Below are 15,626 nucleotides of genomic sequence, written 5' to 3'. Positions count from 1 at the left end.
CCATATACCTGGACTTCCAGTTTATCCCATGTACTTGCAAGAATTTTCCACATTCTTTATTATCTTTATGCCTAACATAATATTGCCTTCACAAGCTACAGGAAAGATGGCTCTTCTAGCTGGTATTTCTTAAAACCTTGTTTAAAACAGATGTGGTGGCTCTATCTTAACTTCTCCAACTGTGGTCCTTTTGTACTTTGACAGTTCTAGGTTGCCTTGCTTCATACTCATTTTCCTGCTTCCACAAGAATGGGGTTCAAATGTTTAAAAAACAACAAGCCGGGGGGAGGGGGATGATAGAACAAGGAGCACAATGACTTCCCTTATGTGACTGGCTATGGTCAGGCCTGCTGACAGAAAACCCCTAGTAGATCTGTCTAGCTTATAGCTACCGGTTAGACATAGGCACACCTCATTATATATAGTGCTTTGGGCTTCACTGCATGCTACAATTATAAAGTTTTTTTTTTTTTTTTTAATTAAACAAACTGAAGGTTTGTGGCAATTCTGCCTCAAGCAACTTTATTGGCATAATTTTTCCAACAGCATGAGCTCACTTTTTGTGTCTCTGTCAGATGACTGTTAGCATATTTTAGCAATACATTATTTTTAAATTAAGGTATAGAAATGTAAGACATAGTGCTACTGCACACTTAGGAGACTATAGTGTAATGTAAACATAATTTTTATATGCCCTGGGAAACCAAAAAAAATTTGTAACTTGCTTTATTGCTGTGGTCTGCAACTGAAACGGCAATATCTTTGAGGTACGCCTGTATATCTACCTTGTGGATATAAATATCCCTTTATTTCAGCCCTCAACCAGAGGTTCAAGTAAGGGGAGACTGCCCCAGTGTTGCCACAGAAGGAATATCCAGGCTCCACACTCATTCACTAGGCCTGAATGACACAGCATGCTAAGCTGCAGAATACTTAGTTATATGGTAATATAGAAGCTGTTTCCAGGTGCTAAGGTGGCAGAAGTATAAAAATACAGTGTGCTTCTTGGCATTTATCACTCTGAGATTCCCCAAATTATCAATACTCCCTTGGGAATATTTTTGAATGTTTATAATACATAAAAAGCAAGGGTAACTTCAGGCCACTATACGTTAGTTTTTTCGTTTGTTTGTTTTGAGATGGAGTCTCGCTCTTGTCACCCAGACTGGAGTGCAATGGCGTGATCCGTTAGCTCACTGCAACCTCCGCCTCCTGGGTTCAAGCAGTTCTCCTACCTCAGCCTCCCGAGTAGCTGGGATTACAGGTGCCCACCAACACCCTGGCTAATTTTTCTATTTTTAGTAGAGACGGGGTTTCACCATGTTGGCCAGGCTGGTCTCAAACTCTTGACCTTAGGTGATCTGCCTGCCTTGGCCTCCTAAAGTGCTGGGATTACAGGCATAAGCCACCGTGCCCAGCCTATGTATTAGTTTTAAACTAAGTTACAGACCCTAACTATTCCATTTGTATTTGAATAGTGGAGAAATTGTCTAACTAAGACCTACTGACTCATTTTATTACATGTTAGGACTTACCTGACTTCTTCCTCTTCTTGAGAGTCATCTTCATCTTGTTCTACCTCATACTCTTCCTCCTCACTTTGACCTTCTTCTTCATCACCATCAACTTCATCATCCTCACCTCCCATACTGTCTTCCACATCTTCATCACTTTCCAAGGATGGTCTCTGTCTAGAGGAGAGTCTTCTAGGACGTTGCTTTGGTCGACATTCTGGACAAAACCAATCTCCTTCAGGCACAGTCTGAACAAATCACATAAATGATCATTAATCATCTATTGCTCAAAATCTTAATGTCTCATTTCTAATCTGATAAGAAGAAAAAAATACCTTGAGCTTTGGTCGAACACAGTAGGTATGATGACCCCTATCACAGCCATCACAAAGAACCATGTTTTCAGCATCGCCTTTCTTTCTACATATCTTGCAGCGCGCATTCAGTATAGATTTAGACCAAATCACACTACGATCCAAGGTGGATAGGTGAAGAAAAACCTGGGACAGACTAGCAGAAGAAAGGAGAGACTCTCTCCAACGGTCCAGAATTGTTTTATAAGAACGCCCACTGTCACTGGCATCTTAAATGAAAAGGGAAAGTGATTACAATTTTTAGGCAAACCTAGTAATCTTCCTAGAAATAGTTGGTAAACACAGGTTAGATTTTACATTTCTTTTCTTCTGATACTTAACAAAAAGACCATGCTGATATTAAAAACAAAAATCTCATGGAAAATATTTGCTGAGCCACATCTCGTTTATGGCATAAGGAATTACTTAAATTCATAAATCAAATGCTAAGGGATTTTAATAGCTAAAGAGAAAAATAATTCAGACAATGTGTTCTCAATCTAGTCTTTGTATCAAATCTTGATCTAATTTTAAAAACTGGTTACATATGATTCCAAGTCTAAGTTACTATTCACTTGAATGAAGTATGTTAATTCCTCATCTCATAAAAGATGGACTGTTCTCCAAATTAAATATCTTCTATCTCTAAGAAAATAGTTTTAAAATTGTGGTAAGTAAAAACAATGTGAATACTACCAAAAAGGATTTTTCAGCACTAATATTTATATAGAAACATTTGAAACCTTCTGTCAGTCAACATCACCATTTATCTTCTGGGCTAAAAAATTTAATCATCTGATTAAATGCTATCAATCAATAGTCATTTTATACTGGTGTGTGATTTCCATTTCAATCTTCAATATTGTTACCACCTTACTGTTCCTAAAACATGCAAGGTATATAAGACTCCACACATAATCTTGTTCTATAATACCATTACTTCCTACTATTATCCTCAAATAAAACCTCTTGGGCAGTAGCATAACGGTTAAGAAAATGCAGGCTTTGGAGTCAGTCTGCTCTGGGGTGAGTACTGGCTCCCCCATATGAACTTGGGCAAGTTAACCCATCTGTCTCTCAGGTTCCTCAACTGTAATACATGGAGAGTATCTGCCTCTAAGAGTTGTTGGAAACATTAAATGAGATAATACGCATAAGGCATATGAAGTGTCTGTCAGAGTAAATGCTAATATTACTATCGTTATTTGTGCACGGTATAGCTCCCCCTATGTGCAGCACTTTAGAAAATACGAAACTAGTCTATTCTATGGTCCCTATACTTCAAGGAATGTTTAGTACAGCTGGAAAAGTGAAGAAATACACGATGAGTTAAAGCCAAGAGACCTGTCAAGTACCAATGGACCTCGAGCTCCTGTTTGCCTGTTGGGCAGGGTGAGATTGACAGGACATGAAAACTAGGGCCCATCTAGGTGGTTAGTCCCTCTCTAAAAAGCTAGGACCCCAGAAGGCTACCCCCTTCAAGTGTCAGGGTGGAAACAGGTGCTACATAAAAAAATGGAGAGCAAGAAAATTGATTCACCTGGATTTTGGTGTTGGGTAGAAAGGGAACATAATCTCCCTGAGGATCAAGCAAAGCCTTGAACAGGTTTAAAACCGAAAAAACATAGGCTAAGATTTTAAAGTAGTCTAGGGTTGCTAGTGACCTCAAGTGAATGGCTGAAACAAGTACAATTTTTTGCAAATTCTCTCTGAAGACATTTTCAGATCAAATCTGAGGAATGAGAGTTAATCAAAACCACAAGGCACATGTGGAAACAAGACACTAAGTGAAAGCCAGCAGAATCAAACTCATAAAGACTTCAGATACTAGAATTAGAAACAGAATATAAAATAACTGTTTAATATGTTTTAAGAAGTTTAAAATATGAATAACCAGGCAGTTTGAAAAAGAACCAGTTAGAACTTTTCAAAATGATTGAGACTAAAAACTGAGGCAAAAACATGATGGATGAGTCAAATGGCTCTTCAAAGCTGAGATGTTAATGAAGTTTGGAAAATACAAATATATTACTCAGAATGCAGCATCAATATTTTTCTGTCTTTACGTTGTTTTGTTTTAGGTGTGTGTTTTGTAGACAGTATATAAAACCAGCTAGATTTTATGTTAATACAGTCTTTTCTTCTATTTTCTTCACTTTCCTTGTCAACTATCCAAAACTGTATCTAACTTTTAATTGGAGCCAGATGTGGTAGCTCTCACCTGTAATTCCAGCACTTTGGGAGGCTGAGGCGGGTGGATCACATGAGGCCAGGAGTTTGAGACCAGCCTGGCCAACGCGGTGAAACCCCATCTGTACTAAAAATACAAAAATTAGCCAGGTGTAGTTGCAGATGCCTGTAATCTCAGCTACTTTGGAGGCCGAGGCAGGAGAATGGCTTGAACCTGGAAGGCAGAGATTGCAGATTGTGCCACTGCACTCCAGCCTAGGTGACAAGAACAAGACTCGGTCTCAAAAAATATGTATATATAATAATTGGAGAGTACAGTCCACTTAAATGCATTTGATTTATTTCTCCCCTCTCATTGTGAGCGTTTTAGTTATCTTAGTTTTTAAAATGTAAGCCTTCTTGAAAAGTTCTGGCCTGAGCAGGGCCTCCAAGGAATGAGGTAGCAAGAATAGCTAGTTCAAAGATCATGATCTTCCTGGGTAAATCAGAGAATATTCTCATTGGTAATGGCAAGGAATAAGGTTGCAGAGGTCAATGTGAAGGAATGGGAACAAAGACAAATTATAAGAACTTTTAGAATCTTGGAAATTAGTTTGAATGATTTTTTAATGAAAAGGTTGGTGAAATGCTATGGGATTTGATTAACGAGATGGTTTAAGAAAATTAAACCAGCAGTAGCTCAAGGCCCAATTCTTATTCTAGTCCATAATGAATGTGCCTGTTTTTCTGTGTTTGCATAGTACTGATACAAGGATAGAAAACAGTATATACAATTGATTCCATTTTTCTGTTGTTTCCTTATCTTAAACCTTGCTTTTCCCCCAGATTACACAACCATAAAGGGCAGAAAATGTCTTGTTTATCTTTTATTTTCCATTATGCTAGCACAGATAAATTCCTCAATAAATTATTAAAAGGATCTTACTAATATAAAATATTGGCAGTCACGTGATCAAATATTATAGTAGGAGACTTCATACTGTTCAATGGCCACTATACAGTAATCCATGTGACCAGGACAGGCTTCTCTAGGGGACAAAACATAATAACTCTTGTCCTATGTCTCTTCAAGCTAGTAAAAGAAAAAAAATGCTGTGAATAAATACTTTATGTGAAACAGGTAAACATAAGTTCCATAGCCGTTCATTCTTTTCACTGATAGCTAAGTATACAAAGATTCACCAGTGTCAGCTTTCTGTATGCCAATTTAGAAGAGTGATTAGCTGAGGTGTGAAACATAGAAAGGGAAACGCTAGGAAGATATTATTTTAAGCTTACCCCCAAGTCCATTCCCTTCCAAAAAAATCAAATCCAAGGTTTTCCTTCAAAACCTAAATATGCAAATGAGTACTCAGCCACAGAGAAAGTAAAATCATAATTCTTTAAAAAGACAAAACATAAATTTCTTTAAAAAGTTAAAAATTTACCATCTCTCACACTAGATTGATCTTCCTCTCTCTTTTTCTTGTCCTTTTTTTTTCTATCTCCCTTTTGATCCTTATTAATTTCTCTGTTACCTAATTTCAAATTGATATAGTTAGTTGAGGATTTTTTTTTTTATAGCTTAAGGGTTTAACCATAAGTATGACTTTAAAAATAACGGAATTATCAATCTTAAAAAACATCCTCATGTATCTTACCTAAAACATTTAAAACATTTTATCTTCCCCAAATGAAAAGTCTACTTTTATCAGTATGATTAATCTCTAGAATAAAAGGGACATTTTAGAGAAGGTAGAACATAAGTAGAATTTTTATTTCTTACATGCTTCCTCAAGAAACTGAAATGATTTCTGAAGCTAAATTGGGAAAATGCTTGCTATGATTAATTTGCTATCCTGAAATATTATCAGGTGAATGGAGAATTTCAATATATATTCCATCTCAAATATTCATAAAGTAAAACCTGCTTTTCTCTCCCCAATTAATGATATTCTTGATTACTTTATTTCAGATAGCCTATCTCCATCTCCTGCTGTCCTGTGCAAAACAGACCTTTCAAAGGCTTAAGTTATTCTAATAACTTTTTATGGAGCATCAACAGTAGACACCCATATTATAAATGACCAACATTTGACTTCAACCAATATTTAACTTTGACACTACCAAAGTAACCAACTTTTCATACTTCACTTATTTCTTAAGATCTTGAATTATAATTTTCCATCTTTTGGGATGAAATTAATGTTTGAAAACCACTGTATACAAACCAACATAAAGAACAGTCTCGCTCATATAACCTACTAGACAAGTTGTAACAACTCTCAGTATTAACCTGTTTGTCTAAATATTTAACAAGTTGTGCAGATGAAAATACAGACATACTAAACAATTAATTTGATATTCCCCCTTTTGACTTATAAAAAACTTTAATGAAAATTTCAGAAGTGGGAAAATAAGCAGTATTGTGCCTTATCCTTTTACTGTTTTGGAATCGCAGTGTTAGTAGTAACAGTATCTTACATTTATAAAAGCTGAATGATTTACAAATAATTTTAAATTGAAATTTTAATTTAGGTAATTGTGTATTAATATGGGGTTATAATAAATACAGAGTGATCCCTTGTACATAAAGGATCAGAAAGAAAATAAGAAATGCTGAAGACTGGGAAATAAAAGTGACATAGCAAATACCAACTCTGCTGTCTTTGGGAGCAGTGATTATACATATTTTATTTCTTACAATTGCTACTTTCAATGTGGCCAGTGGGTTATTAAGCTTATGGTAGGATTATCAGTTTACAAAAGTGTGAATAGACTTAATGAGATACTGGCCACAAACTCTTCAATTTAAAAAGTTTACAAATATATTCACATTTCAAAACTGCTCTGATTGCATTGTCTATGAATACTTTGTTCTAATACTCAATGAGATATCAAAAAATTATTATTTTTATATTTTTATTTTTTTGAGACAGTTTCTCTCTTGTTGCCCAGGCTGGAGTGCAATGGTGTAGTCTCAGCTCACTGCAACCTCTGCCTCCCAGGTTCAAGCGATTCTCCTGCCTCAGCGTCCCAAGTAGCTGGGATTACAGGCACGTACCACCACACCCACCTAATTTTGTATTTTTAGTAGAGATGGGGTTTCACCATGTTGGTTAGGCTGGTCTCAAACTCCTGACCTCAGGTGATCCACCTGCCTCGGCCTCCCAAAGTGCTGGGATTACAGGCGTGAGCCACCACTCTCAGCTAAAACAATTATTTAAGGATTTTAGTCAATTCAAGTAGTTCTTTCAATATGAGACCAAAAAGATACGGTTTAAGAAAGTTATTTCTTCCATGATCCCATTACAAGAATATAAATATCTCAACATGATGAGCTATAAATTAAACATCTCAAAAAGGCAACAGGGAATTAGAGACAGTTATTATATAAACATTGATTTAGAATTCTGAAACAGATATTTTCCCAAAAACATAATGATTAGGTTCCTAGATTAGTCCCTAAAAACCCACTAATTTCATGATTTGTGAAAAAATGATACAGATAGTATTATTCCTCACTATAAATTATAGAGCATTTCCTCACCCGTGTTCCATTTAACACTTAGTATTTCTGATTTAGCATGTGGGTCAGTGACTCTTATCATCAAATTATGCCCCAAATGGTAAACTTTTAAGTCACTTACTTCGGGTTCTCTTTCAAATAACAGGAAAAAAAAAGTTACACATAATCTTTGATTATTCAAGGTCTGACTAGTTATAGGTTTTGGTGATCTTTTTTTTCTTTTAAAGAGACAGGGTCTTACTCTGTCACCTAGGCTACAGTGCAGTGGTGTGGTCACAGCTCATTGTAACCTCAAATTCCTGGGTTCATGGGATCCTCCCACCCCAGCCTCCGGACTACAGGTGCACGCCATGATGCCCAGCTAATTTTTAAAAAAAATTTTGTAGAGATGGGGTTCTTGCTATATGATGCCCAGGCTGGTCTCAAACTCTTGGGCTCAAGCGATTCCGCCTCAGCCTCCCAAAGTGTTTAGATTACCGGCATGAGCCACTGTGCCTAGCTGGTAATCTTTCTTTTGGTGAAACTCTTCACAAAAGACTGTATTACTCTAAAATTAAATCTCACCTTAAAAGAACTCATTTAAAAATGAAAACATCTCGAGTTTTTAAGATTAGTTTATCAGTTTCATTATGTCAGACAATAAAATTCTATTAAAGGCCAACTCAAAATTACTTATAACACAACTAATATTTTGAAATAAAAACAGATACTTACCAAGTGGAGCTTTCAGAAAACGCCGCTCAATGCCCTGCTCTATTTGAAAGAGTGCCATTGCCAGATAATGAACCACACTGCTCACTGACTGTGGTGTACTTGCATTCGTTGATACAGTACTTGGAGTTTCTGTTTTTATCCCCAAAAGTCTACAATTAAAACAATTCAGAGTTTATGGTACTTAAAAACACTATTAGGCAAAACTTGAGTCCATTCATTAGTTCAAATGCTTATTTATACCATTGTAAAAAAATCATTTCCTCAGTCTCAAGGAGTTGCAGTGAACAGTAGGGAAGGGAGATTCATTTAGAAGGACTAAAGGTAAATATTTGAAGGAGAGAAGAGGGAAGGCTTATAGGAAAGGTTTTAGAGAGGTGACATTGTGATGGGCCTTAAAGCCTAAGTATTTCAGGCAGCTTATCTCTATTTCTCGTTTTGCTTTTTTTTTTTTTTTTTTTTTTTGAGACAGAGTCTCACACTGTTGCCCAGGCTGGAGTGCAGTGGCATGATCTCAGTTCACTGCAAGCTCTGCCTCCCAGGTTCACACCATTCTCCTGCCTCAGTCTCCTGAGTAGCTGGGATTACAGGTGCCCGCCACCATGCCCGGCAAATTTTTTGTATTTTTAGTAGAGACAGGGTTTCACTATGTTGGCCAGGCTGGTCTCGAATGCCTGACCTCATGATTCACCCGCCTTGGCCTCCCATAATGCTGGGATTACAGGTGTGAGCCACTGCACCTGGTCGAAAATGATCATTTTAAAGTGCAAACTCATTCACTCAAAGCCTTTGTACATGGTTTTTCTTCCCAGTGTCCTATTTTTCTCAACTTTAGGGCTCAGCTTTGCAGTCACTTCCTCTTGCACTTCCTTTACTGTCTCCCATGTTCCACTAACACAAGTAGCCCGCCCATTTACTTCATTTGCACTGGGTATAACCTTCTGTCAGAACACCGTTCTAGTAAATATAATGCTAGCCTCATGTTTCTCCATTGTTCCCTTCTAGATGACAAATTGCTTAAAGGCATATAATATCCAAAATAATCTTGAAAAAAATAAAAGTATCTACAGATATAAGGTATAGATTCTGATTAGTAATAATATTTAATACATATATTAGAGATGAGGTCTCATTGTTGCTCAGGCTGGAGTGCAGTGGCACAATCATTATTAGCTCACTGCAGCTTTGAAGTCCTGGGGTACAACAATGGAATAGATGGGACTACAAGTGCATGCTGATCAGGCGTGGTGGCTCAGGCCTATAATCCCAGCACTTCGGGAGGCTGAGGCAGGTGGATCATGAGGTCAGGAGATCAAGATCATCCTGGCCAATGTGGTGAAACCCTGTCTCTACTAAAAATACAAAAATTAGCTGGGCATGGTGGCACGTGCCTGTAATTCCAGCTACTTGGGAGGCTGAGGCAGGAGAATTGCTTGAACCAAGAAGTAGGAGGTTGCAGTGAGCCGAGATTATGCTACTTTACTCCAGCCTGGCAACAGAGCAAGACTCCGTCTCAAAAAACAACAACAACAAAAACCAAATGCATGCCACCATGCCCAGCTAATTAAAAAAAAGAGAGACAGGGTCTCACTATGTTGCCCAGGCTGGTCTCCAACTCCTGGCCTCAAGTGATCCTCCTGCTTCAGCCTCCCGTGTAGCTGAGACTACAGGCCCCAGCCATCTTGCCTAGCTCAAATAATACTCAAGTCTACCAGAATTTACTAAGTTTTCCTATAGAAAAGAAGAATGATAGTATAATTACTTTCCGAAATTAATAAAACCTTAAGTTCAAAGATTAAAAAAAAAAACTTTTGAGAAATAATCATTATTTAAATGAATTGTCTTTTGGTTGCAATAGTACAGAGTGGAGTAACAGAGATCCTGAGGTTTAGAAAATGATCATTCCAGTGGTTACAAATATCAAGGTCCTCATGACAAGTTTTTAAAATAAGAAAAAGCAACATATTTACTTAAAAAAATAAACAAACAAACAAAAAACCCTTAAAATGGCAAGGAAAAGTAATGGTTACTTTAGAAAAACCCTTTGTACCTGTCTTTTACTATGACCTTTGTTTGTTCATCAATTTCCATCTCTTCTACGTCTTCATTCACAGTTTTAATTATCCCATTTTCCTTGTTTTCTTCACTTAATAGCTCATACCGTCCACTTTCTAATGCTGATCTCCAGATATATCGATCTGTAACCTGTAACAAAATTCAAACTTACTAACCATGAAAAATGGAATATACTGTTTCTGAGAGGTATGAAGTTCAATATGCATATAAAATCAATTCATGGATATTTTAGAAATGATTATGAATCAAAAAGGTATCTAAAAATAAGGTTACTAAGTGGCCAAACTGGAATTCGTATTCTTCATAGATGAAAACCATACTACCTTACTTTCTGTATAAATAAATCATAAACAGTTCTAAGATTGGTCACTTGATAGCAGCAAAAAAGTGATAGATGATGGCCAAGGCATGAACAGAATACATTATAAGCCATGAATTACAGATTTTTAAAAGGTAACAAAGAAACGAACCAATCAACCAGACTCAGCGGAGAAGGCAGGGGCTAGTCAAGGAAGAAGAAAATATCCTTACACATTTCAACATCTGATGAAAATATCAGAAAAAATATTTTGATGCAGGGGAATAAACAAGTTTTCATAAAAAGTTTATCATTCTCTGGTGTTTATTCAAAACACATATGCCTTGTCTATGCCGTATAATTAACAAATATGACCAAAATTCTGGACCAAGTAGGTTAGACAAACTAAAAATGGGAACAAGTACAAACCTTAATTGCTCCTAATGTTCCTTGGTAGATTCTATCTTCAATATCTAAAAGAAAATCTCTCAGCCTTAGTTCAAGTTGCTTTTCTGCACACATTTGAGATGGATCATATGCATTGGAAGATCTTCCCCGACTGTATGTTGGTTTGCTATCAGGCTGAGGTTTGTCTGAAACAGTAAATACTTTTATTATGATTTTCTTATTAAAAACTACAATTACTCCATGTGGCTGTTATGATCTTGAAATAATGGATATAAAAGTGCTTTGTAAATCCTCAAGTGCCACAAATGAATGAATATCATTTATCTTATAAAGCCCTTGTACGGCTACTCAGGAGGCTAAGGCAGGATTGCTTGAGCCCAGGAGTTTGAGTCTGCAGTGAACTATGATATGCCACTGCAATCCAGCCTGGGCAACAGAGCGAGACTCTGTCTCTAAATAAATAACTAAAGCCCTTGTATCCAGAATATATAAAGAACTCTTACAGCACAATAAAAAGACAACCCAATTTTAAAATGGGCAAAGGATCTGAATAGCTATTTAAGGAAGATATACAAATGGCCAATGAGCACATGTAAAAGATGCTCAACACTGGCCAGGTGCAGTGGCTCACGCCTGTAATCCCAGCACTTTGGGAGACCAAGGCGGGTGGATCACCTGTGAGGTCAGGAGTTCGAGACCAGCCTGGCCAACATGGTGAAACCCCATCTCTACTAAAAATACAAAAAATTAGCTGGGCGTGGTGGCAGGCGTCTGTTATCCCAGCTACTTGGGAGGCTGAGACAGGAGAACACACTTGAACCCAGCAGGCAGAGACTGCAGTGAGCCCAACATCCTGGGCAACAAAAACGAAATTCTGTCTCAAAACAAACAAACAAACAAACAAAACACCCCAAGAATTGTGATCTACAGTTTTTAATCCTGAAAAAAACTGAAGTGGTCATGGTAACATGCCCCTAAATTTAAGCAATTGTTTTTTAAATTTTGATTTAATTTAAAATGTTTTTAGCTCTATTTTCTCCCCCACAGGAAACAAGTAAGCAATTCTTTACCTAGAGAATCTCATTTATTAATATAAAAACTCACATCTAAAAATGCCTTACTGCTTTTTCTTATTTGTCATCAGTGGACAAACCATCAAGCAGGAAATGCTGCTATCCGACCTGCCCTTGCAGCCAAGCTCCAAAGAAGTGACCATTAGTGGACTCTCAGCCAAAACCCTTAATGAGTAACCTCACTCACCATAATCTGTCCAAAACTGATGGCAGCCTTAGAGTCTATTCTTGGATTTCAGAGTCTACTGATCAAGGAATAAGGAGATCAAGGAGAATATGTATTTTGTTATACCATAGATGTGTTCCTCATAATTCAAATAGAACCCAGTGGAATTTAGATAATCTTGTTTCTATAAAGAAATACATTCCCAAACTCTAACTTGCAAACTAAAAGGATAGCCTAAATCAAAGATAAGGTGCTGTAAATGTATATCTAATAGCTTGAAAAAATGCTTAATCCTGAATGACCAGAGATTAGGGGGAAGAAAAAAAAGTAAAAACAATTTTCATTGAAAATTTACCTGAAAAATGAAATTTCTCTTCAGAAAAACGGGCTAGCTGTGCACATATTCTGCTTTTCTCTTGTAACAAAGTTTCTTTTAAGGCACTTTCTCTATGTCCTCTAGAATTAAGAGCTTCAATAAGCTGGTCTAGCTGTTCACAAGAACTGTAAAAGCACCACCGATTTGGCTTATGCACTGGTTTTGGCAGCTGCACAGAATGGTCACGTGGACCTTGCTCAATGTTGGAGGTAGATTCAGACATCAAAGGCTCTCCAGTTTTAGTGGATACCTGAGGATCTTGAGACTGTACATTATTCTGAAATGATGAAGGTCTAGGCAACAGCATGTCTTCAGTAAGACCAGAATAATCCTCTTCAATAAAGAGTCCAGGAATAGAAGGGAAAATCCAGTATCGTCTATACATGCGGTCACGACCCAGGGGAAAGATATTGGTACAGGCTATGGCACTTTGGATTTTTTCTAAGAGCTCTTTCTCTTTTCGTTGGTGTTCCTGTTTTAATGCTTCATCCTCTTCAGCAGTAAGAGGCTCTCTTGTCACACAGTTGATCTCTTCTTGCCTTGTAAATTCTTTAAATCCATTTTGTCCTCTTTTCCCTGTAGTTAAAATAAAATGTTTCATCATCATCATCATCATATTTCAAGTTTCCATTAGAAAAATATGAGATACAAAGTTACCCCAAGTTATTAGGTGTTATAGACTAAACTGTGTCCCCTCTCCACAACCCAAGTTCATATGTTGAAGCCCTAACCTCCAATGTGACTGTATTTGGAGATAGAACTTTTAAGGAAGTAATTAAGATCATAAAGGTGGGGCCCTAATCCAACATGATTGATGTTCTTAAAAGAACAAGAGACACGAGAGATCTTGTTCTCTGACATGCACAGAGAAAAAGCCATGTAAGGATATAGCAAGAAGGCACTGTCTGCAAGCCAAGAAAAAGCCTCTTCAGACACTAACCCGGCTTGATCTTGGACTTCCAGACTCCAGAACTGTGAGAAAACAAATTTCTGAAATTTCTGTTGTTTAAGGCACCCCAGTCTGTGGTATTTCGTTATGGCAGCCCAAGCAGACTAATACTCTATGTTATTAAGAAATCAATATACTTAAATCTAAAGGGGCACAAAAAATCTGTAATTTCCATACTGGAGAGTGCAGTAGAGTATGTTAGTTATCCTCCAGTAGTCATCCCAGTCCTTCCTCTAAGGGAGGAATAACAGCAAACTACTTCTGGAGAAGACCAGCTTATAAATATTTGTCTTTGTGGATCTTTTGGTCTTCACAGCTATTCAATTCCACTGTTGTGGCCCAAAAGCAATCACAGGCAACATGTAGACAATCAGCATGGCTGTGGTTCAATATAACTATTTATGGACAGTGAAATCTGAATTTCATATAATTTTCACTTATCACAAAGTATCATTCTTCTTTTTTCCAGTCATTTAAATTGTAAAAATCCAGCCGGCGCAGTGGCTCATGCCTGTAAATCCCAGAACTTTGGGAGGCCAAGGTGGGCGGATCACCTGACATCAGGAGTTCTTGACCAGCCTGGCCAACATGGTGAAATCCCATCTCTACTAAAAATACAGAAATTAGCTGGGCGTGGTAGCAAGCACTTGTAATCCCAGCTACTCAGGAGGCGGAGGCATGAGAATCGCTTGAACCCAGGAGGTGGAGGTTGCAGTGAGCCAAGATCATGCCACTATACTCCAGCCTGGGGGATAGAGTGAGACTCTGTCTCCAAAAAAGGGGGAAAAGCCTTTTTAGCTTATGAGTTATACAAAAACAGGGCAGGGCAGGGCCGGGTCGGGCACAGTGGCTCACATCTGTAATCCCAACACTTTGGGAGGCCGAGGTGGCTGGATCACTTGAGGGCAGGAGTTTGAAACCAGCCTGGCCAACATGACAAACACATCACTACTAAAAATACAAAAATCAACCAGGTGTGGTGACATGCACCTATAATCCCAGCTACTCGGGAGGCTGAGGCAGAAGAATCGCTTGAACCCAGAAGGTGGAGATTGCAGTGAGCCGAGATGGCACCACTGCACCCCAGCCTGGGTGACAGAGCGAGACTCCACCTCAAAAAACAACAACAACAAAAATGAGGTCGGCCAGATTTGGCATACAAACTGTTATTTACTAACCACTGGTTGAAGGTAGCAGAACCACTAGTTTTCAGCTGGGCACTTAGCAACCCAAAAGAAGGACAACATTTCCCAGAGTAGGCACAACCAAACAAAAAACTTTTGTTCAAAGAGATGGGATCAGAAGCATTGTGTGTACCCTCTGGACTGTGCTTCCCTTTCCTCCTTCCCACTTCCAACTAGCTAGAATGCAGACATGGTGATAAATCATTTTGGAACATGAGAATGGCAGCAAAACCCTAAGGATGGCAGTACCAACAAGACAGAAAGAGCTTGGACCCCTGATAATCTGCCTTGACTACGACAATATGTTGGAATTAAATTTCTCTGTTGTTTCAGTTGCTGTCAAATTGCTTTGATAGTTGGGAAGTATTTTTTCATTCTATTTCTTTTGCTTGAAAGAGTTTGTGTAAGACTGGAATTATCTGGTTTTTTAAAAATTTGGCAGAATTCACCTATAAAGTTGTCTAGGACTGATGTTTTCTCTGCAGAAAGATTTTAGTACTGATTCAAGTTCTTTAATCGTTTAAGACCATCTACATTAACAAATTTATTCATAAATCCATTTTGATAATTTGTATTTTTCTAGGATTTTATTTTTGCTATATTTTCAAATGCATCAAAAAATTGTGTATTATCTCCTTATCTTTAAGTTTCTACTCTATCCATAGTTAATGTTGCTCCCTTTCAGTCCTAACTTTATTATGATCGCCATCTTTATAAAAATCAGTTTCAACAAAGGTTTGTCTCGTTTGTCTTTCTCAGAAGAACACGCTTTTAGATTTGTTATTGTTCTTTACTACATTTTTATTTTTTTAAGAAAGGG

At 37.6% G+C, this 15,626-nt stretch overlaps 1 protein-coding gene across 10 annotated transcripts in view; it reads right to left on the bottom strand.

Annotated features, from left to right (window-relative positions):
• BAZ1A (bromodomain adjacent to zinc finger domain 1A) overlaps positions 1-15,626 on the bottom strand; it is a 228,291-nt gene that overhangs the window by 10,673 nt on the left and 201,992 nt on the right. For 8 of the 10 annotated variants that reach the window (XM_031669145.1, XM_031669148.1, XM_031669146.1 and 5 more), the window contains 7 exons: positions 12,653-13,249; positions 11,080-11,243; positions 10,327-10,481; positions 8,280-8,428; positions 5,485-5,574; positions 1,850-2,097; positions 1,536-1,762 (listed from right to left, as the gene is read on the bottom strand). In XM_031669145.1, coding sequence (XP_031525005.1) covers positions 1,536-1,762; positions 1,850-2,097; positions 5,485-5,574; positions 8,280-8,428; positions 10,327-10,481; positions 11,080-11,243; positions 12,653-13,249 — 1,630 coding nt within the window. The remainder of the gene's footprint in view (positions 1-1,535; positions 1,763-1,849; positions 2,098-5,484; positions 5,575-8,279; positions 8,429-10,326; positions 10,482-11,079; positions 11,244-12,652; positions 13,250-15,626) is intronic. The other 2 variants (XM_031669150.1, XM_031669149.1) reach the window with 1 other exon arrangement.

The sequence above is a fragment of the Papio anubis genome, chromosome 7, assembly GCF_008728515.1.
Source record: "Papio anubis isolate 15944 chromosome 7, Panubis1.0, whole genome shotgun sequence".
Classification (NCBI taxonomy): domain Eukaryota; kingdom Metazoa; phylum Chordata; class Mammalia; order Primates; family Cercopithecidae; genus Papio; species Papio anubis.
This window is presented reverse-complemented; position numbering and strand designations above follow the sequence as displayed.